At 50.1% G+C, this 21,178-nt stretch overlaps 1 protein-coding gene across 1 annotated transcript; it reads left to right on the top strand.

Annotated features, from left to right (window-relative positions):
* The first annotated feature begins 4,124 nt into the window (after window positions 1–4,124).
* Window positions 4,125–14,699, top strand: AKAP1 (A-kinase anchoring protein 1). The gene is made up of 10 exons (XM_086475202.1): window positions 4,125–5,772; window positions 7,733–7,866; window positions 9,255–9,381; window positions 9,701–9,831; window positions 10,467–10,644; window positions 11,339–11,489; window positions 12,135–12,202; window positions 13,639–13,712; window positions 14,428–14,493; window positions 14,640–14,699. Exons 1-10 carry the CDS (start codon window positions 4,125–4,127, stop codon window positions 14,697–14,699), a joined length of 2,637 nt encoding a protein of 878 aa, XP_086331328.1.
* Window positions 14,700–21,178: the final 6,479 nt, after the last annotated feature.

The raw sequence follows: 21,178 nt of genomic DNA, 5'->3' as shown, positions 1-21,178 counted from the left end.
TGCAGGTGGTGAGGGTTGGTTGTGTTTGCATATAGATGAGCTTCTTGGTGATTTCCAAAACATCTGTGGAAAAAAAAAACTGAAGCAAACCAAACAAACAAACCCCCCCTGCAGTTTGGCTAGGCTGATACTTCTGTTATAAACCTCTGCTTTTGAGTGTGTCAACAGAAACTGTTCTGAGTCCTGCTTTGGCCTCGAAGCAACGCTGCTGGAGCTGCGGAGCTGTGCTGGGCGCTGTTTGGCTCCCGAGCGGGAGAAAATGCACAGAAGCAGCGACTCCGAAACGAAATACTAATAAAGGCTGGGCCATCAGTGCAGCCGCCTCCGTTGCCCGGGAGGGGAGCGAGCTGTTGCAGGGACATCGGTGAAGCTGATTACAGCGAAAGTGGTTTTTATCTTGGAGATAAAAGACAACCTGGCGTTGGTGGTGTTTCTTGTTCCAGAGCTCTAGTTCAGCTCTGCAACAACCAGCTTTTTCAGCCTTTTACTTGTCGTAATTTATCCCTCTGCAAATAGGGCTGTTGGTTCTTAAATATTTTTAAGGTTGTGGAGCGAGTGGTTGCTAAACTCTCCTCTCGGACCTTGAGAATGAATTATCTGGCTTCTCTGTGAACCTCGTGCTGCAAACATTTCTAACCTTATAAGGATGTGTATACTGAAGGGTTGTTTGTCCTGGCTAGAGAAACAAGGTGGCTTAAAACTGCTCTGGGACCCTGGTGCAAACAAGTAGAATAAGTTTACTGTCCTTGGCTGCGCTTTTTTTAAGGCAGTCAAGTGCGTGTGTTCATTCTTGTCCTCATCTCCCTGATCTTTACCAGGAGTTTTCCATAAATAAAGGCAGGATACAGATTTGGAGAGCTGACTGACCCCTGCTCTCCCCTTGGTGTCTTAATCCTGCCCTGACCTACCGTGGGGATTATTTAGCAAGTTGGAAAAGTCTCATGTCCTAGCTGCAGCTCTCCGGCCGTGCCTTGGTATAAGGTGTGACATTTAGACCGGATTCCTGACGTGCCAGAGGGAAGTGGAAGTGGCTGGTGGCGCAGGGCGAGCGCGTACCCTGTGTGAGCTCCACACTATTTTTGGTGCAGGACTGCACGGGGCCCTGCGTGTTGGGAAGCGGCACTGGGGCACCCAGGGCTTCACACTGGTTCTGGCTTTTACAAGCTGCTCGTCTGCGGTCCAAAGTCTCCAGAGCTGCTGCATTTCCCTGGCCCGGAGAGTGCAAGGGCTGTCAGGCCAGGCTCCCTCCAGTTTGGCAGAGCTTGAGGCCATGTGATTTGACAAGTTGCCATTTTCTGTTCTGCTGCTGGCAGGAAAATCCCAGGCTTTCCCCCCCCCCATGTGTTTAAATGATCCCGTTGCCCCTGCAGTCCTGATCTGGCTGTCACATTGGCAATGGAGACGGGGTTTTGTTGCTCTTAAATGTGCTGGAAAATGGGTGTGGGCTGTAGGAGCTCTCCTGTGGAGGAAGGGAGAGAGAAGCCTGTGCTGCCTCTTACAACCGTTCGGTTAGGCAGGTTAAAAGTCAGCCATCTTCTAGGCATCACATAAAAAGCGACGTTGTGACCAGCATATCAAAATGAGGCCACCAAAGTCTTCCCATCGTGTTTGTGAGGAGATGTTTGTTGGTGTTAGCTGTCCCCTAGCCAACCCAGTGCTCTAGGGTGTCTGCTGGCATCTTGTGCAGAGCCACTGCCTTTTATCCCTGTCTAGGTGATGTGGAATTCCCATTTAACATGATCACTCTTGGTATAATGCAGCTCTTGCTAAAACTAGCCAAATTAAAAACGTGAAATTAGATGAGCTTTGCAAGGAGCAGTCAGCTAATCCACCAGTCCCTGCTGATCTAAAAATCACAGAAGAGTGAAGAACTTTATCTTAAATTATGTTGATGTTTAAAATGACTCTTGGAACTGTTTTGTCTGCCAGGCTTTGGGACAGGCCTGTCCCTCTGTGGGGCATCCTGCTACTGTCTTCCTGCGCTGCAGGGTTGTGTGGGACTATTGTTCATACAGTTGGTGCAACTTAATGGGGAATCGGATAATAATAGGGCTGTCTGTTTAATCAGGAAAGCTTGCTGGGAATGGACTTATGTGAATTACTTTAATTTGAGTTTGTGGTACGCCTGTGAGACAGCTTGTAGGGTGCTTCTGCATTAATTACAACAACTTAAGCAGACAGCAGATGAGCATTCGTGGTGGCTCACAATGTGCCATTGTGCTGGGGAACATAAATGTGAACCTTTTGTCTTGGGAACGTACAGGCTTCACCCTTTCCGTTTACCGAGTTCCAGAAGCCAAACATCCAAATTATTGCCTAGATTTGTTGGGTTTTTTTTTAATTCTGGATCTCGGATATCGCCATTACCTGAAAGTTCATCCTTAGCAGTGAGCCCTGCTACCTGACTGTATAAAGCCAGCTGGAAGTAACTTGGATTTGAAAGCTATCAGCTATGAATGTGCCAGGAACAGAGACTCAAGGTTCCTGGTAAATACCTCATTTGTGATATACTGGAGATGTTACTGGATTTCCTAAATCACGTCTGCAGCTGACCTTTGTTTTGGGATCAGGCAAGAAATTTTCTAGTCCCTGGTTTTGCCATTCATTTACTTATTTGCCTCAGTCATTGGGACTCTGCAGTAGACAGCAGGGAAGCAAGGCTGGCATCCGAGCTAGCTTGGGTAAAGCTGTGTGTTTGCTGCTGTGGGGTGGGAGGGTGCGGCTGGAGGAGGTGAGAAATCTGGAGTGAATATTAAATTATCTGAGGCTTGGATGCTTGGTTTGAGCCTGAGGGAGGCATGTTTTTGTCCCTCAGCTAGAATGTAATCAGCTCCTTGTGAAAATCGGGGCCCCGAAGGAGAGTTGTATTTGAAGCTGTGGTCAGAATGCTTGCTCTGATAACAGAAGGTTGGTTTTTTTGGTTGAGACAGACTAAGCATAGTTGACAGACTGACGTGATTGTCTTCTCTTGTCTGAGAACTGCTATGCTTCTGAAGAGGAACTAGATAATACTCTCTTCCAGTGGGTGGTTCCTATTTCTAGGACTTTGCTATCTCCTGAAAACAATCTTTGTTGTTGTTGCTCATTGGCAAAAGTCTTTGAGGCCTGTTTGGAAAAAAAAGTCTGTGGTGTAAACATTGTCAGTGGTGGTTTGCTTTAATTCTTGCTTAGTGAAAATATAAACCCTAAGTTTCTGTTATGGGGAAGGGTTCACACGCTTTCTGGGTTCAGGTGGCTTTCAGCTCTAGAAAGTCAAGACGAGAAGCAGCTGTCAATGCAGTCAATTTAGGTGTAGAGCAAAGTTTGGAGCTGTGTTCCTCAGTAGTAGTGTCTCTATCCAGGCTGCTTTTGCTGGCAAACTGCTGCTGTTCTAAGGGTGTTAGAATTTATTTCCCATCTTCACTACTGTGACATTTTTTTAAAGGGGCTTCTGGTTATTGGGGGGCATTGCTTCATCAGGCTGTAGTTGCTCTTTGTTTAGGAATTCCTATGCTGCGCGTGCAAAGGTAAATGGAGTAGCTGCGTGTTGCTGTTCAGCTCCTACTTAAGGGCAGACTTCTGTCCTGTGCCTGCACACCAGCCTCTTGCAGTGCTGGGGGTGAGAACGTTTGCAAAGCACTTCAGTTTGTTGTTTCAGAGAAGTGTGTTGTCAGCCTAGGAAGCTCTCAGGAATGCAATGCTGCCTTTCGAGCGGAGAGCTGGGCAGACCTGCCATGTATCAGTCAGTCCTGCAGTGCTCATGGTACAGCTGCGCTGTGAACCCAGCCTGATGCTGGAGAAACGCGCGAGTGCTGGCTGCTGCCCTTGTGGGCAGTCCGGACCTGCAAAGGTGAGGCAGGAGAAAGAAGGTGAAAGTATTTGAAGCGCGAAGGTGAGGTGAAATTGCGAAGTGTAAGAGCGAGAAATGCCCAGCTCTCCCTAGCCTTGGGTAAGGGTCTTGTTCTGGGGTCCGCTGGTAGAGCGGAGATGCCAATGTAAAGAGTGACTGGGAAACGAGCCTGTTCGTGCTGCTAGAAATACCTCAAGGCATTTATGAAACTTCAGCATTCCTGTCACCTTCCCTGTGGCTACTTTAACATGGTTTCTGTTTCTTCTTCTAGATATAATTGCTGAGGCTCTGTAAAATGGCTTTCCGCTTCCGTAATGCCATCCCCTATGCCATACCTGGAGTGCTGGCACTTCTTGGCTGCTGGTGGATGTATTCCCATAGAAAAAAGCATGCAAGCTATCACGACAAGCAAACAATAGCCACCGAAGAGGAGCAGCAGGAAGAAGTGCCAGGGAATAATTCCTCACCCAAAACGGAAGCGTGTGTTCCTCGAAGACTGCTTCACTCGTCAGAAGAGGAATGCCCAGAGAATGAAACCTCGACCTTCCTGCTGTCAGCAGGGTCGATGACGCCCTCTCTTCTGTGTCAAACTCACGAGAGGCTAGATCTCTCACAGGACTTTTCAGGCCTGTCAGTAACGACGATTCAGCCCAGCACCCTTGAGGACGACAGTGAAAAACTAGAAACAGTAGGGTCTCAAGATGAAAGCAGCGTCCCTGCTTGTGTTTGTCCCCCTCTGATCTCAAAGAGCACAGTGTGTCACGGCAGTGCTGCAGTGAGCCTTACACAGGATTCGGGCTCTAGTGGAAGCCTCCATCAGTGGCCATCGGCACCACTGACACCGACGCAAGAGTCTTTGGGCATCACTGAGGAGATCAGCAATGCAGAGCAGTCAGATGATTCTTCGTTTAAGCCTCCTAAGGAAGTCCAGATGCCAGAAATTATGCTGTCGGATACTGGCTCTGTGGCATTCCTTTGCTTGGGATTGGAGAAAGAAGCCAATACCGCACAAGCCTTTGTCAATAATGAAGTTGTATCGAGTCACAGGGATTCTGCAGTGAGCGTGTTACCACATCGGTTGGAGTCTGCCTGTTTGGAGCAGTCCAGGGAAGAAGAGTCAATTGCCAGTTCTGTACCTGCGTGTCAGGAGGAGGACGTGCAGCCAAAAGGAGATGAATTGGGAAGAGCGAAGGTTGGAGGAGTGAGTTTGGACAAGGAAGAAGTTGAGAAAATTGAGCAAGTAGCAATACAGATAATTTCCAAGGTCATTTTGGCAGCAACTGAGGAAGTGCTGTCTGGTGCTGCAGGTGACGTGTCCGCTTGCATCTGCCAGGCCACTGCCAGCCGAGTTGAGAGACCTTTGGAGATGGCCGGTGCTGTTTCCTCTGCTCAGATGCTTGCAGGGGAAGCTACAGGAGCCAGTGAGAACATTGCTGCCGAGAGCGCTGCTGCGGTACTGACATCCCCACAGACAGAGAAGCAGGATCAGTGTGTGACAGATTCCGGCTGTTTAACACGTGGCTGTTTGTCCAGCCCTGTTCAGGGAGACACAAAAGACTGTCGGATGAAGAACCGTGTGTGCAGTGAGTCCCAACAAGTTGGTCGGACTCCTGTGGAAAACCATGGAGGGTCACTGGAAAAGTCACCTTTGGTTATGGGGGACTCTGGGTGCAGCGTATATGCATCTGAAGGTGGGACAACTGGGGAGGACCCACTGCAGAACACAATGCTGTCTGTCGCATCAGGCCAGCATTTGGACTCACTGAGTGTATCTGCTACCCAAGACATGTCTGCTGAGCAGAGCTCAGTACCAAGTGAAAAATGTCCTACTCTGAAGCTACCTGAAGGCAGCGAAACGCCGTACAGTAATGGGATACAGGATGGTCCAGACTCGCATCACGAGTGTGGCAGGGCAGCAGGGATGGATGGAGGTCACTCGGGAGGTAAGGGTTTTGAAAATCCTCCCACAAAAAACATGGTGAACAAGCATTTAATGTGCTGTAAGCCTTCTGCTTCAGAACATGTTCAGAGAAATCCTCTTCATGTTTAACTTCCCCAGCAGATGAATATTTAGCCTTCGTGTGCAGGTGGGTATGCATTTGCTCTCAGAATTCCCATCTCTGTAGGATCCAGCGTCTTCAGGGTCTACTGCAAAGGAGTGAACAGGCTGGTCCCCTAAAGCTAAGCGTGTGCTCGAGTAGCTCAGTGGCATGGACTGTGTCTGGGTGTTGGCTGTTGACACCTTGCTGGAGACCCGCTAATACAAATGGTTTCTGCTTCAGCTCAGGCAGCCTCTAGTAAGCACTGGGTTTGTGTTTCTGGGCTGCTGCTGAAAAGAGGCTGTAAGGCAGGTTTCTGAGGTGCTGCTGGATAAACCAGGGAAGTGCTCTGATGAATTGTGATAAAACCAGTTGGTGGCAGACCAATTACCCTGAAGCGTTTTTGCTTGGAAGGGTAGGTGCGTGCCAAGACATCCCAACAGGGAGCAATGTTCATGGAGTTCCCCCATCTGTCTCCGTGTTGCTTTTGCCTTCTAGATCCTGGATGATGTGTGCCTGGCAGCACACAAAGCTGTCTGAGCAAATGTTAACCCGTGTGACCTTGGGGATGGATGTTAAAGCCCTTTATAGGACCCTGTGGTGCCAACAGCCCTTAATGACAGGATGTCTTTTGTAATTGCTGCAAAGTAGTTGGAGCGCTGCTTGTTGCAAGACATGGGGATTGAGTTTGCCAACAATTAAGGACTAAACCCACAAAACGTATTTACTAGTGAGAGTAACTGTAGGAAGAAAATGGTTTTGCCTGGCTGTGAATGCTGGTGTGACAGGAAGGTACAAGAGTGTGTTGTGGAGCCTGGTGATGATATGGGCTACAAGCTCTGCACTGAGACAGCTGAAGGGTGGGGAGAGGGGATGTAGCAGGTAAAGCTGATAATGTGGCTGTGTTGGATAAGAGGTCGTACAGCTGACCTTCACACCCAGGCTGTGAGACCTGCATCCTCGGCTGCGCTGCTTGCCTTTGACGTTCTAGGCGTCTGTGCTGTGTTACCAGTTAAGATGTGGCAAATGTGAAGCAGCTGTTGGGTTTATTTTTCTCTTTGGTCTTGCACTGCATGGTCTGAATACTTGTGAGCAAGTGAGGATCTTCATGCTCCTGCTTGTTAATCTGGAGGAAGGATCAACCTTGTGTTACACTGACTGTATCTGGGAGCTGACCAGGAGAAAGCTGTTTGAGTTTGTCCCCGTCCCAAGTAGAAAAGCTCCTGCTATCAGCTGTCGGTTTGGGAACAAAACATAGCTCTGGCGCCTTGTTTCTTCAAGCATGTGGCATATTTGGGCAAGAGGCAATCCTCTACCACAACTAGTAGTGGGCACAGCAGTCACTCGGGTCACTGTGCAGCCCCTCTTGGGGCAGGAACGTAATGTCAGTGCCAAAAGCTGATGAACAGGTTGCATGTCCCTCCCAGCACGCCAAGCTCCCTGTGAAGAGCCCTTTTTAAGCCATGGGGGAAAATGCAGAATGCTTTGCTGCAGGAGCAGCCCCGTGCTGTTGTTAGCATAGCTCTCATTCGGCTGGTAACTCTGGCTTCTGGTGTCTTGCCTCTGCTGTGTAAGGTGTCACCGTGTTTAAAAGACTCCCGCTGAACTTGGGCCTCTTTCTGTTGCATTCACAGAGGTGTGCAGGTTTTCCTCCAGGAATAAAAGGAAACTTTCAGTAGGCTGTGTGTGACAGGGCTTTACCCTTTCTGAAATACTGGAGAACCTGATACAGGAACATCCCAGTGGAATGCATAGGAAGAATTCAATCTAACGTCTCTATGAAATGATGTATTTCCATGGCCTCGTGTCTGGTGGCTGGATTGTGTGGGTTGTCTGAATGCTGACACGTGTGTATGTCTTGTAGGTTCGGATGTAAATAGCGTGGATTTTGTGGACAGTGGCTGTGCCATGAGAAAGACGATGACTCACCAGAACTCGAAGCTCGGAGGAAAATCCAGCAAGTCCGACTTCGTTATCTGGGAAATAGAGGTCCCAAAGGTAACCAGCCGCCAGCCTGCTCGCCCATCCTGCCCTGCCCTCCATAGCCATCTTCTGGTTCTTCCAGGCTGGTACTGGCCCAGGGAGATCAACAACAAACCAACAAGGATTTCAGCATTTAGCTCCTGTTAGGACTCAACAGGAGTGAGGGTACACAACGGTAAACAAGAGGCATGTCAGGGCTCTGCCCAGGGTAACGGTGGCTGTTGGACTCGTTATTCCCCATTATCTTCCACTCCAATCTGCTAATCTGATGCTTTGAAAGCATTCAGAAGGCTTTGAGGGTACACAGTTATTAAAAGCAAGTGATGATTTTTTTTTTCTACTACGTAGGAGGGTTATGTTTCAACTGCCCATCCAAACCCTTCCTCGCAAGCTGAACGCTCGTCTGAGCTATTCTGTGGGGCGGCTGTGTCTCTGTCTTTATAGTGAGCTTTCTTCTGGCTGGAGAAAGAGATTGTGGGTTTTAGGACTAGGTTCATTCCTCCTTCCCTGCTTTGTATGTGCAAAATCGCCCGTGGCTGTCCTGCACAGCATTGCTCTTGCAGTTCTGCTGCTCGGCAGACCTGAGAAGACCTCAGCAGCCAGCAATGTGAGGCAGCAGCTGCTGGCAGGACGAGCAGGCTGCCTCGAGTGCTTGGGTGCTGTGAGCCCAGACTTGTAACACTCATTGTAATGGATCAGTACGACCCAGGCTAAGGAGGCCGTTCGACAGCAGCAAAGTGCATTTCGGTGGTTAGCGCAGACAGACGGGCTGTCACTGTTCCCGACGTAGCTCGCTTTACACGGTGTAGGGTTATCCGTGCTGACTCGGGCCCAACACTTCTGCTCTGGTGTCTGGTCTCTGACAGTAAGTGGTGGGAGGTGCCAGGGGAAGAGTGGAAGTGACAGGGCTTGCACAGGCATCTCTTCGTCACCCTGCACAGCTGTCCAGGGACTCTAGTCTAACAGGCATGAGAGCCTGTGAATTTGTCTGCTGCCTTTCTAATCTAATTAGCTTGTTTAACAATTGCTAAAACTATTTTGTATCAGAATGAAAAAATGCATGTGGCATGCTTTAAAAAGAAAAAAAAGTGGTGGGAGATTGGCTTTGCTTGACTGTAGGAAGACAGCAGCCTTTAGCAGGCCCAGTTTTGTCCCATCGTGTCTTTGCATTCTACAAGATAGAAGGTGGATCTGTTGAAGTGAGCTGTGCGTACTGGCTTGTGTCCACCTTGACTTAGCACAGACCGGCTGAACTCTGCACTGCTCCGGTGTTGCCTTCTGTTTATCCTGCCTGGCCCTGCGCTACAGGAACTGGGAATGTGGGTGAAATAAGGCGCAGAGAACAGCGCTGTTTGAGCTACGTTTCTCTTCCTGACTGTTGCTTTCTTGTCCCTTTCATAAAGGAATTAGTTGGCCGCCTGATTGGCAGACAAGGAAGATTCATGAGTTTCTTGAGGCAAATGTCTGGTGCCAAAATCTATGTCTCGACACTACCTTATTTCCGTGACTCCCAAGTCTGTCACATCGAAGGTAAGTGGAATGTCCCTGTAGTCAAAGTCTAATATGTGTCGGCAAATGCAGTGTTGATTGTGAAGGATGTTAGATTAATTGTGGCTGAAAAATATCTGCCAGTGAATTGGGCTCGTACTGGAGGCTAAAGCTGTTCAAGCTGGGGCCTGGCAGTCTGAGTTGCTCATGTTGGTCTGATACCAGGTTACCTGGCCAATGTAGTAAAACTTAAGTTGTGGATGTAGCACAGAAGGCTTCTGGTAGCTATATTGCTTCCTGGGGGTGGGGGTGTCCTCAGCATTTCTGTGCTACAGGCTTCCTTGGGATTTTTGTCTTCCAGGCTCCACGCATCAAGTAGAAAAAGTACTGAGCTTGATTGGCAAGAAGTTCAAAGAGCTGTGTCTCACCAACATCTACGCTCTGCCTCCACCAACGCCGATGACACTTCATTCCCTCCTGATGACTGCCTGGGTGAGTGCCAGCCTGCTGGCTGTGCTGATGGCTGGGTGGAAGGCTGCTGTTGGTCACTGCCGTCGTAGTATGCCGTATCCACGGGGGCTGGTGCGCAGATGCCCTCCAAACCAGCTGGGTTTTGTGTGGCTGTCTGTGGTCCAGCTCACGTAACTGTTAGAGACCAGATTTATCTCCCTGTTCTCACACTACTCTTTCAATTCTGCCTGAGCAGAGCAATGTAGACTCCGAGAAGCACTTGGGTTGGAAGACCCCTTGGTGTGTAAAAAGCCCATGGGCAGGGAATCCCTGCGAGTTGCATTATGTTGATAGCGCAGCATGACTTGACCGGCATCATTTCTGACTCTGCTCACTGGTCTCTTGGGTAAATAAGTCTTGGAGCTGCTCTGTGCCCACAGTCTTTTTGTGTACAAGGTTGGCCTCGCCCCAAGTCTGATTTCCCTTAGAACAGTGTGAAGTACCAGTGAGTAGCTTTTTGCTCCTGATCCAAAGCAGCCTTTGGAAGTGAAATACCAGAGTGCCGGGGATTTTCCGCCCCTGGCTGTAAACCTCAGGAGCTTCTGGTGGAACACGGAGCTGCTGACTGAAGCTGGTGTTGCGGTGAACTCTGAGAATTTCTTTCCTCCACGTGGCAGCTGTTCCTCCCGGATGGAGTCACTGTAGAGGTGGTCGTGGCGAACCAAGTTGATGCAGGCCACATGTTTCTCCAGCAGCACACACACCCCACTTTCCATGTCCTGCGTAGTCTCGACCAGCAGATGTATGCCTGCTATTCTCAGCCTGAAATTCCAACCCTGCCAACTCCAGTAGAAGGCAAGTAACTTGGTTGCTCACACGTTGTTCAGTTGAGAAACTTCTGGGGTCATGCGGAAGCCTGATGCCCCTGAGTTAAACTCGTGACGTTTCCCACTGGATGAGAATGTGATAGTTCACTTGTCATTTCATCTCTTCTTTTCAGCTGCTGCCAGAGTGCAGATGTTGCTCTGCTCTTCCTTACCCCACTCATCCCTGGAGCATCCCCAGCCACTTAGTTGCATGTTGAAATTCAGAATGAGATAAAGTCCATCTCGGGTTATTTCTAATCAACTTTGGTATCTGGTGTATTTCTGCTGACAGTGTGGAGCTGCTCCCAAATCCTCACAGTGTCACTGTCTGCCCGTGGTGTGAAGTGGAGGGTGCATCCCCTGGAAAGGGGTTACTAGCGCTTGCATTCCTGTTTGGAGACAGACCTCGCTGTTAGGGAGCAAAGGCTGGGAGGGACCCGGGGACCTGGGTAGAACAGGGTGGTGGTGACAGAGCCGTGACGGTCCAACCCACCTCTCCTGTGTCCCAGCTGCTGGCCTGGTCTGGTGGGGCCGTGGGTGGTGTTGAAAGAAGATGGAAGCAGCATGAGAAATTCTGTTGATTCACAGGAGATAACTGTGCAGCACTCCTAATGCCTAAAGTGCTGATTTCTGGAAATCCACTTAAACTGAGCCTTTCTTCTCTGTGCTCTTATGTTTTGCAGTTGGTATTATCTGTGCAGCTCCAGGCCTGGATGGGGCATGGTTACGGGCTCAAGTCATCAGCTACTTCGAAGAGACCAATGAAGTGGAGCTCAGATACGTGGACTATGGAGGATATGACAAAGTGAAGGTTGACACACTCAGACAAATCAGGTCTCTAGCTCCTCTTCCATGGCCTGAGGCCATATCTGGCTCGAATTTTCATCAGAGGCGCCCGTACCGTTTGAATTGCTTATAGGTTTTTCCACGGCTCAAGTGGGAAATGGTAGAAAGATTTGCCTCGGCAGCAGGTGTGGACTCCTTGGGAGCACAGCAAGCTCTTGCAAGGCTTTTTTGAAGGGGAGGGGAGAGCAGATTGAAACTTCTGCCGCTTCAGTGTGAAAGCTGAGCAAAAGGATGCCTTCAGGAGGCCCCGAAGGGTAGTTAATGATGAGCTAGGAATAAGATTCAGATTCTCCATGCCCCAGCTCCAGTGGCTGGGAGAGCTGTATTGGATGAGGGTTTTCTTACACAAGCCCATTAAATACTTGATTGTGCCCCAGAGCGGGGAGAAAGGCAGTACGGCCTCCATTATGGACGTGATTTTTTGCTGGGAGCCCAGTCCAACTTGGCATGCTAATCAGGCAATTTACTGCTGCTGCTTAGATTGCTGGGAGAATAGTCTGTTGGTTTTTTTTTACTGTCATCAATTTTAAACTGAATTCCTGTTAGAGCAATTGATTAATCAATGTCAGCTTAAAGAATACAGGAGTAACTTAAAGCCATGTTCTTATTCTGATGGATTCTTTTTGCTTTAAGGTCTGATTTTTTATCACTACCCTTCCAAGGAGCAGAAGTTTTACTAGACAATGTGGTGCCACTTCCAGGTAATGGAGCTCTTGAGACGTGCTGTTGGCGCTCCTCCTGCAGGTTTAAGTGGATGCCAACTGTGTGCAAGCGATGATTCTGACTAAACCTTCTCCCTCCTATTGCAAGCGCAGCCTGTGATGGGACTAGAGCAAGGATTGGGAAAAGCCTGTTTTATTGTTCTAGATGTGCTGGCAGAGTACTTGTCAGACTCCAGGGGAAAGATGATAAATGTCCAGGCGTTTTCCTGCATGGAAGAGAGAATGCATTACTCTCCTAAAGAGCAAGTTGGCAGGACTGGCAGGGTCTAGGGGCGGTAGCTGTAACTACTGTGCCGTAGAGTAGCTGTAAAGGCGAACCTCGTTTTTAATGTGCTGGACAAATACCTGACGTTTTCCTGCTAAAATGACTGATGTGTATAGTTCTGTGTTCAAAAGACTCCCCTCCGAGCACAGGGAGAATGCCAGTCATTGCCTAGAAATGCTTTCTGTTTTGCTTTTTTCCCCTTTTCTAGCAGTGCTGGAGGTGCATGCTGTAATGGTGTCTAAAAAGCTGCCCTGGGGGTGGAAGGGGTGGCTGTAGGGGTCAGGGCAGGTCTTGCCACTGGGGTTTGTGGCTGGCGGGACTCCAGGAGGTACAGGCCCTGCCAAGACAAGAGGGGTGGCAAGGTTTAAGCTGCTTCTAGCAGAAGTCAGTGTTTTGCCTGTTCCCTGAGGTAGATGAGCTCCTTCAGGATTTGTGGGGTTGTAAGGAGCTTGCTTGCTGCTGGATATGGTCTCTGGGTTGGGAGCACGAAGGAGAAACCTTCTTTTGCAGCAATTTGGTAGGAGTTGAGCAACTTTTCCTCCAAAATGAAAACACGTGGCATCTCCAGTGTAGATTGTGGCTGTATTGCCTTGGACACAAGGGTTTCCTTCTGCATTACAGGTGTGGAGTTAGCAAGAGCACCCCCATAAGCTGTGCAGGCTGCGAGATTGGAGCTGCCAGGGCTTGCCAAGAGTGCCTTTGGCACTGGTGGGGTGCCAGCCAGCCTGTGGTGCAGAGGCTTTGGAGTTCCCAGTCAGTGTCGCACTTTGCGCGGGGTCAGTGAAGTCTCGAGGCCCCTGAGCTTAGTTTATTAAGGATCAAAATACTAATGGCAGCCCAAAGGTACTGCAGAGGTACACTTTTAAGTCTTTAAAGCCTCCTAATTCATCAGCCGCTTCTGTTCGTGTTAACTTAGCTAGTGGCTTTAGAAAGCGCTTCGTCCTTTGCCTTCAGCAGCGCAGCAGGCATCACACTTGTGTGATCTCCAGCTTAATAGACTGGCTTCAGCAAACGTGTACAGCAGCAGTGGGTGAGGATTCTCTGGCCGAACTGACGTGGGAGGTCAGACAAGATTAGCTTAGTAGTCCCTTCTGGCCCTTCCAGCCTGTGAATCTCTCACTTGTTTTCTCCCTCTCTCCTCTTTCCAAAGATGAGGATCGCTTCTCATCCGAAGCAGACGCCGCCGTTAGTGAGATGACCAGAGGCGCCGTCCTAGTGGCGCAGGTACGTGAGAGCTCCCTGGAAGCGTCCTGTGGCTGGTTCGGCGGCCGCCCTCTGCCCCCCAGCGCGCAGCGCGCGTTCAAGCCAAAGGCAGAGCCTGTCAGCCTGGCTGCTGGGCAAGGCTCTCGTTGGGAAGTCCCGGTGCTGAGGGTTCCCTCGTGTAGCGTCAGCCCTGCCCAGGGCTGCGTGCCTGGGAGGGGTGCGTGTTCCCTCCCGTCACTGATGCGGGCGGGAGGAGGGGGGGCGCCTGCAGGGTTCACAGAGCACGAAGCGGCCGACGGTCCAGCGGAGCCAGCCGGCGCCCGGGTCTGCGCTGCTTCGCCCGTCTCCACTGCCGGTGTCTGGATCCGGCCTCTGCCCGGCCGGAGGGAGCAGCGAGGCTTCTGGCGGTGGCGCAGAAGGAGCCACCAGGACGAGGCGCTCCTCCCCTCTTCTGCAGTGCTGCTGGAGGTGGCCGTGGCTACCCACGACCTAACTGGGGCGAGTGGGAAGCGGATCGTGACGCTCAGTCTCATCGCGGTGCTCGAACGCACCGCTAGGTCTAGCGAGGGCGCGGAGGGCAGCTGCTGGCAGGGTGTCCCAGCTGCCTGTGCTGTTGGCTGCCTTTCCTCCAGCCTGCAGAGGTTTGAGGATCCGATGTGCAGTGGGCGAGGCCAGCCTGGCATCCTCGGTGGCTCGGAGCAGAAGTGCTGCACACTGACGTTTTCTGTGCTTCCAGGTCACCAATTACGACAGTGCAACAGGGCTGCCCCTGATACAGCTGTGGAACTTGATGGGAGACGAGGTGCGTTCGTTGACATACCAGTAGTTTCAACGCTGTTAAGAGTTCATGATTCTGTGCTTTTTTATTGTTGATCAGGAACTCGCTGATGTTTCACTCTAGTGGTTTGTTCACCTTTCTACTTCTTTTCTGTTTCCACCTCCCTTTAGGTAGTGTCGATAAACAGAACTCTGGTGGAAAGAGGGTTTGCTCAGTGGCTTGAGTACTAGCAGTGTGCTAGAGGCCTCGACAGCTCTTCTGCAGAGAAACAAAAGAAGAAATCTTGGTTTTGCACTGTTACAATTTGGTTTGGCAAACTCATCAGAAGACTCGTTTACATCTGTGTGCAGAGTTGTGTGGTCCATGGAAACTCCTTTGGCTCAGCTGTTACCATTTCACTAGAAACACATACCTCATCTCAGTGAAAGGCAGGGTGTTAAAAGCCATAATGACAGATACTACTGTAGCTTTAAAACAAAGAAACTCCTCCCTGGCTTCTACGCAAGAGTTGAATGGAAAAAAAAAAACCAACTTAAAACTTTGGGGCTTGCTTGAAGCTAGCAAGTGCCCCTGAAACGTTAACTGTGGTTGCATTTTCGTTCGAGCTGTGTAACGCCCCATGAACTCTGTGTCTGCTTTTCCTAAAAGTTACATTGGTTGTCCTTTCTAACAGGCGCTGCCTATGAAATGAATGAATGTTATTAAGGAATTTAATGTTCAGTTATGGGTTTTTCTATATTGTGCCACTAACTTGCACAAACAACATTCATCTTGTGTTTTCCTTGTGCCAGGAGGCAGATGAATTGCATTCGGTGCACTTACTGTGGCGCGTGTCTCACTGCAGTCATGGTTTTTAGGCCTGGGATGTTTAAGGAAGAAGGCTGCTCTCTGCAGATGCTTGAAGTGCTGGATATGTTACCACTACATTTTTTTGCTCTGAAATGTCATGTATTTAAAGAAAAGAACTGATTGCCAAGCCCAATTGTAGTTTATATTTTTCTAGCTGTGCAAGTCTGTAAATATATATAAAAAACATTGTAATATTTTGTACAAGAAAAACACTGGAAACAAAGGGAACTTTACAGAAACTTTTTCACACCAAAATGTCCTATGTAGGTAGAACTGGTTTGGAGTGCATTAGCGTAGCTGACACATTTGGAGCATCTGGATGTTGGGAGTGTTTCAGCTCTGCTGTCTACAGGATTAGTATTCCCTGAGATTGCTGTCTGGTTTGAGTTGTGATCACTGCGTTCTTTGCTATGTTGCTGTACAGATCTGTTTAAAAAAAAAAAAAGTAACAACTTGGCATTAATATTGCAGTGGTGTTCTCAATTATTTTTGTTGCTCCTTTTTAGATTTCTATTACATATTTAAAATTTTGCTCAAGTAATTTAAGCTGACTTAATACTCTTAAACACATGCCCTCTAATGTATATCCTTTTAGATATGTATTGAGCTGGGTTTTATTGCTGGCAGAGAAGATACTTGCCAGGAAAACGTTGATGTAGTCAGTCCTCAGAAGTTTTTTTTCAGGTGGACTCAAGGATGTCCTTACATCCAATGAACAGACATGTCAGTGCGTCACCCATTTGGGGAGTTGCCTACAAAAGCGTTTGGTCCCATCCCTTCTGATATGGTATGGTTATGTCCCTTCTCTTGAGTTCTCTCCGATTCGGTGCTTATGATTCAATGTTCATGTTTGCAGTCACATCCAATGAAAACTAAATTTGGTAACTCAGTGAAATCTATGAAACATATATCCTCTTGGAATGTTTCTTTCCATTTCAATTAAAGCTCGAATTTTAAGCTGTCTTAATCAAACCGTGATGACTAAGAGCCTTCATTTCCTGACCTGGTGTGATGTAGGGTTGGGAAGGGAGCTCCATGGGAGAAGCAGGTGAAAGAAGATCCCGGTGGTTTTTCAACAGATGCAGAAAGGTTTCCTTTTACTGCCAGCTGAAATCTGGGTTTGCTTTTATAGTGGAAGCCTTAGCCTGAGCACTGGTACTCCAGGCTGTTGAAACTGTTATGTTTGTGGAATTAATTTACTCTGGACTTAGGGCATCCCTTTTGTCACACGTGTGTGTTGAGAAATGAAACGTGGGAGTCTGTTTCTATTGTGCAAGGCTATAAAATCTCCTCTTTAAAATGTTGCAGGTTTCCTGTTCAGGCCAAGCAGCGCAATGATGTGAGCGGTTTGTCCTTACCCTGGCCTTGGAGCACCTTGCAGTGGGGGAAAGTCTATTCTTGCTGTAGGGTGTTGGCACTCCCTGCGTGGAGCAGCAGCGGAGGCGCGGGCTGGGCTGGCCACACCAGGGCTGCGCCGGACAAAGCGTGTTAAGAAACGCTGCCTTGGTGGTCTGTGGATGTGTGCACGTGCACGCACTTGTTCACAGTTCCAGGTATCAGCCTTCCCCTTCTCCAGGATTAAAACCAATCGCTGCAGAATATACACACGACCGGTAGGTGCTCCGGCCTGCCACTCCGCTGCTTAGGCAAGCGACAGGTGAAGACTAAAATGTGGGGATTTCTGGTGGGGCGGTAGCGGGGCTGGAAGTTGTTGGCAAAGTTTGAGAACATCCTTTCTTCTCACCCCAGGAAGAGGGTTTCACTTCACAGGGTTTCTCAAACCTTGCTAGCCTCCGGTATTTGCTGTGGGATGGCTTTCACCCTCGGGCATGATCTCCCAAGGGGAAATCTGGTAGCTGGCTTCTTGCACGGTGGGCGGTTTGCGCCTTACCGGTGTCCTGAGCGTGGCGTGCCGAGCCGTGCGTGCCCAGCAGCTCTGTGCCGCTGCCGCAGGCGGTCTGTGTGAATTCGCTGTTCCACCTTGCCTGCCAGTTGTCTCCCTGGTCAGGGCTTCTGGCGAAGGGGAGGAAAAAGCTGCCGCGTAGCTGTGGAGGAGTTTGTCCTTCAGCTCTGTGGCTTGAGTGGTTCAGCAGCTCAGCAGTGCCTTACTGGGTACCTTCCCTGCTAGGTGAGGTCTCCCCTCATTCAACCAGTGCTGTTGGGCAGGAGCCAACCTCTTGCAGAGGGTTTGCATTTCGGCCTTCAGGCAGTGACGTGATCGCACCCTCCTGCAGGTGTCTGCCGTGGTGGACAGGCTGGGGATGAAAAGTCCAAGAGAAGACGAAGAGCCCTGCGCTCTGGTGCCAGCCTGATGCAGGTGCCTGCAGTGCCCGGAGCAGTTCGCTTGTGTTTCTTCTGAATTTGTCTCCGGGGCTTTTCCTTTGCTCAGGGAAGCTTTATTCCCTGGGGCTGGATTCACACAGACTGAGAGCTACACACTGTGGGTGGTTGTGTGAGGGGGAGAGAATTGTTGCTTTTTCTAGCTGTGACCTTGCCAGAACATGGGAGTATTAAATAATAAAAGCATGGAAGCGGCTGGGCTGGGGCTTTGCTGTGGTGAGCTGCTTCCAGAGAAGGTGGAGCTCCACATGAGGTGGATAATGCCACTCTCCCCCTTGGGAAGGTGGTAGTCCCTCACAAGCATGGTATACAGGCTTTTTTATTCTTTTTTTGAAGCTGATCCCAGTGCTGGACTCTTGCTGAACAGGTGAAATGGGGCTGTTGTCATCTCTGTGGGACATAGGAGCAGGGTGGCTGTGATGCAGGAGCCTGGCTTACCAAAGGTCCAAGTAGAAGAGGAAGAATATAGTTCAGACTGACAACCCTGAGGTGCTGGCGCCATCCCCAGGGAATGCAGACCCTGCACTTGTAGGGTTTGGAAACAAAGGGATCTCCTTCGGCTCTATTCCAGTGTCCCAGAGAGCTTTCCTTGGAATACAGTCCGTAGTCATCAGATTGAAACAAAGGCATGTCAGTTTGGAAGTGGTGGGGTGTTTTCCTGAGGAGCTTAGAGTAGCCCTGGACTTCTTAGTCTGCACCCATGGGGGTGGATGTGGTACTCGCTGTTCGTGACAAAGTTTTAACTCCTCTTAATCTTGGTGGTTTCCCTCGCTTTGAGAGGTGTGTCGAAGGCAGGAATGTGCCGCTGCTGCTGGCAGCTGGGGCAGGGAGCTGTGCCTGTATCTGCTCTGCCCCTCGTTTTCCTCTGGCTCTGCAATAAGGGAAGAATCCTGTTCCCTGTTTGTGCTGTAAGCTGCCTGTGTTGTTAAACTGTAGTAAACAGAATATTGTAGGGTGAGATTAACCAAAATAAGGAGGTGTTGGCAAGTAAGGAATAGGCATCCCTTTCTTTAAAATCAAAATCTCCGCCTGTATAGGTACATCAATAGCTTCAGTAGTAACCCAGGGGGGTGGGTGGGGTTTGTTTTGTTTCACATTCTGGACAAGGGTGAATGACTTCGCTGAGATGGGGGGAGTTGGATCTGGACTGCTTGGAGAAGAGCAGGGGAAAGGCACATGTCACAAAAGGAATGGGGGGGGTTTCAAACAACTTAGTTGTGTTTGCATCATCTTTTCCGAGATGTGGTGGTGCTTTGTGCCCCGTCGGACCTCAGGAACGTGGCCGGGGTGGGCTTTGAAGGGGTCGTGCTGCTCGTAAGGCCGGCCGCGTCCCCAGAGCGGCTGTGAGGCTCGGCTGCAAACCTGAGGCTGAGCGTACGTGCGTCTGAGCGAAGCCGTCCCACGGGGTTGGTTTGACTGAAGCCATTCAGAGGGGCTTTCCCCTTTGAAAAGTGGTAATTTTATTACGGGTAAAATGAATGAGGTCTCTGGAGATGCCTAATTTATAACTTCCGCCTGGAGAGCTTCCCGCCTGCCGTGAGGCACGCTCTGGCGTTCCCCCCGCAGCAGCCCAGACCTCCCCTCGCCGGGATTTTTCCTAGGATGAGGGGTGCTGCCTCCCCTCCCCGTCTCCACATCGTCCAGCTGAGCGGGAGCTGGTCCCTGGGGCAAGCAGCCCCTTCCCTCCAGACCCTCCTGAGCACCAGGGCTGGTCTCCAGCAAAGCCCTGGGATGATTTTCCTTTGGCACATGGACTCAAAGGCCCCTTAGTGAGGGAGGAGGGGAGGAGTGAAGAGCGTGTTTTTGGAGCAGATGGAGAATAATGGTGTCCCTGTCCGACAGTGGCGCTCGGAGCGCTGGCACAAGGAGCAGTTCAGCTCCTCACCTCTCACAGCCACGTCTGCAGCCGGCTCGGCAGGGAACCTGGCTCTGCGGCTCTGTGGTGGAAACTGCCCTGGCAGCGGGTTTTTCCTAAAAAGACAAAAAAATAAAATCAAGCGCAATCTTTAATTTTACTTCTGCTCCATTGCGTCACACAAATCCTTCAGGTCCCATCTTGGTGCTGTCCCCAGGAAGCCTGCCTGTCAGAGGCTGCTGAGTGAGAATTAAAGCACATGTGTCTTGCATTTGGTTTATTGCCTCGGGGGCTGTGTTTTGGCTTCAGTCACCTCTGCTTCCTCTCCCCTTCCTTCCCCACCCCCTTCAAAGGAAAAGCCAGCAACACTGCAAAGTGGAAGGCAAAAATTCTGGCTGCATTGGGCAACAGTGGGGATGATGGCACTTGGGGGAGAGTCTCAGGGCTCGGGCTTTTTGCCAGGGGAAATGTGGATGGTTCTTGGAAGACAGAAGTGCCGGGTGATGGGGCTCTGCCATGTGAGACTGGTCATCGTAGCAATCAGGCTGAAGGTCTGCCTGGCCCCTGCCCGCTCTGGCAGTCCAGATAATTTGGGCAAATGGTACAAAAGAGAGGGATCCCCTACAGAGGGGTTTTGCCCTGACACCCTCCCAGTTTCCAGCTGTGAGCAGTGCAGGGATTTCCGAGCCAAATGCTGCACGCAGCGCTGCCCTTAATAGACACATATAAACTACCGCTGGAGAATTCGTGTAATGGTGTTTTGAGTCCATTTGTCCTTCTGACCTTCACGACATCCCGTGGCAATATGTCCCACAACTTAATTACGCCTGGGTGAAAAAAAAGTACTTCCTGTTTGTTTTCTAAATTGCCCGAAAGCATCCCTGGCTAATCCATCATCCCGATACCGCGGAAGGGTGAGTAATGGCCCTTGCTTTGCCTTGTCTATACTGCCTGCGAGTTTATAGACTTCTCTTCTGTCACCTCTCTCTGTTCCAGGCTGAAGTGTCTGAGGGCTATTTAGCTCCTTAGGCGGGAGCTGGCGGGTACCATACATCCTCCCTGACACCCAGCCCTGGACCTTTTCTAGCCCTGTAGTGCCTTTTCTGAGGTGAGCACGTGCCAGAGGCTTTCCTCCCTTTGCTGAATCGAAAAGATCGAAGAGCTGCTGCACATTCCCTGGTGTGTGTTTTGGTGGCTAAACCCGGGGTTGGATGTTTGTGGTGGTGTTCTCCACTCTCGCAGAGAGCAGGAGGCGATGACAGGAGTTGTGCTGTAGCTGAGGCCGTGCTGAGGCTTCAGCCCCCCCGAGAGAGGGGAGAGGGGATCAAAGGGACTCACTGGTTTGTGCAGTCCATGGCCCAGCTTCAAAACCCTGCGTGTTGTGTGTGTGATGTTCTTTTTTTGTACCTGAGCTCCGCAGCTGGGATTCAAGAACGCTGATGAGATGTTTCATGTCGTTTCAAGTGAGGTGCCCTCATTTCTGGAAAAGAGCGCTTTCAAAGTAATTTGTGGATCTGGGTTTCTCTTCTCTGTGTTGTCTGGGCCTAGAGTGTCTGTGTCTCCCTCTGAGTGCACCTAAACCACTTGTCTGGCCCTCTCAAGAAATGCTCTCTCGTTCATGGTCGCAGATAGCAACTTAAGCCTCTCTTGGTTGCATCGCGTTGC

Source organism: Leptosomus discolor, chromosome 18, assembly GCF_034619465.1.
Source record: "Leptosomus discolor isolate bLepDis1 chromosome 18, bLepDis1.hap2, whole genome shotgun sequence".
NCBI lineage: Eukaryota > Metazoa > Chordata > Aves > Leptosomiformes > Leptosomidae > Leptosomus > Leptosomus discolor.
This window is presented reverse-complemented; position numbering and strand designations above follow the sequence as displayed.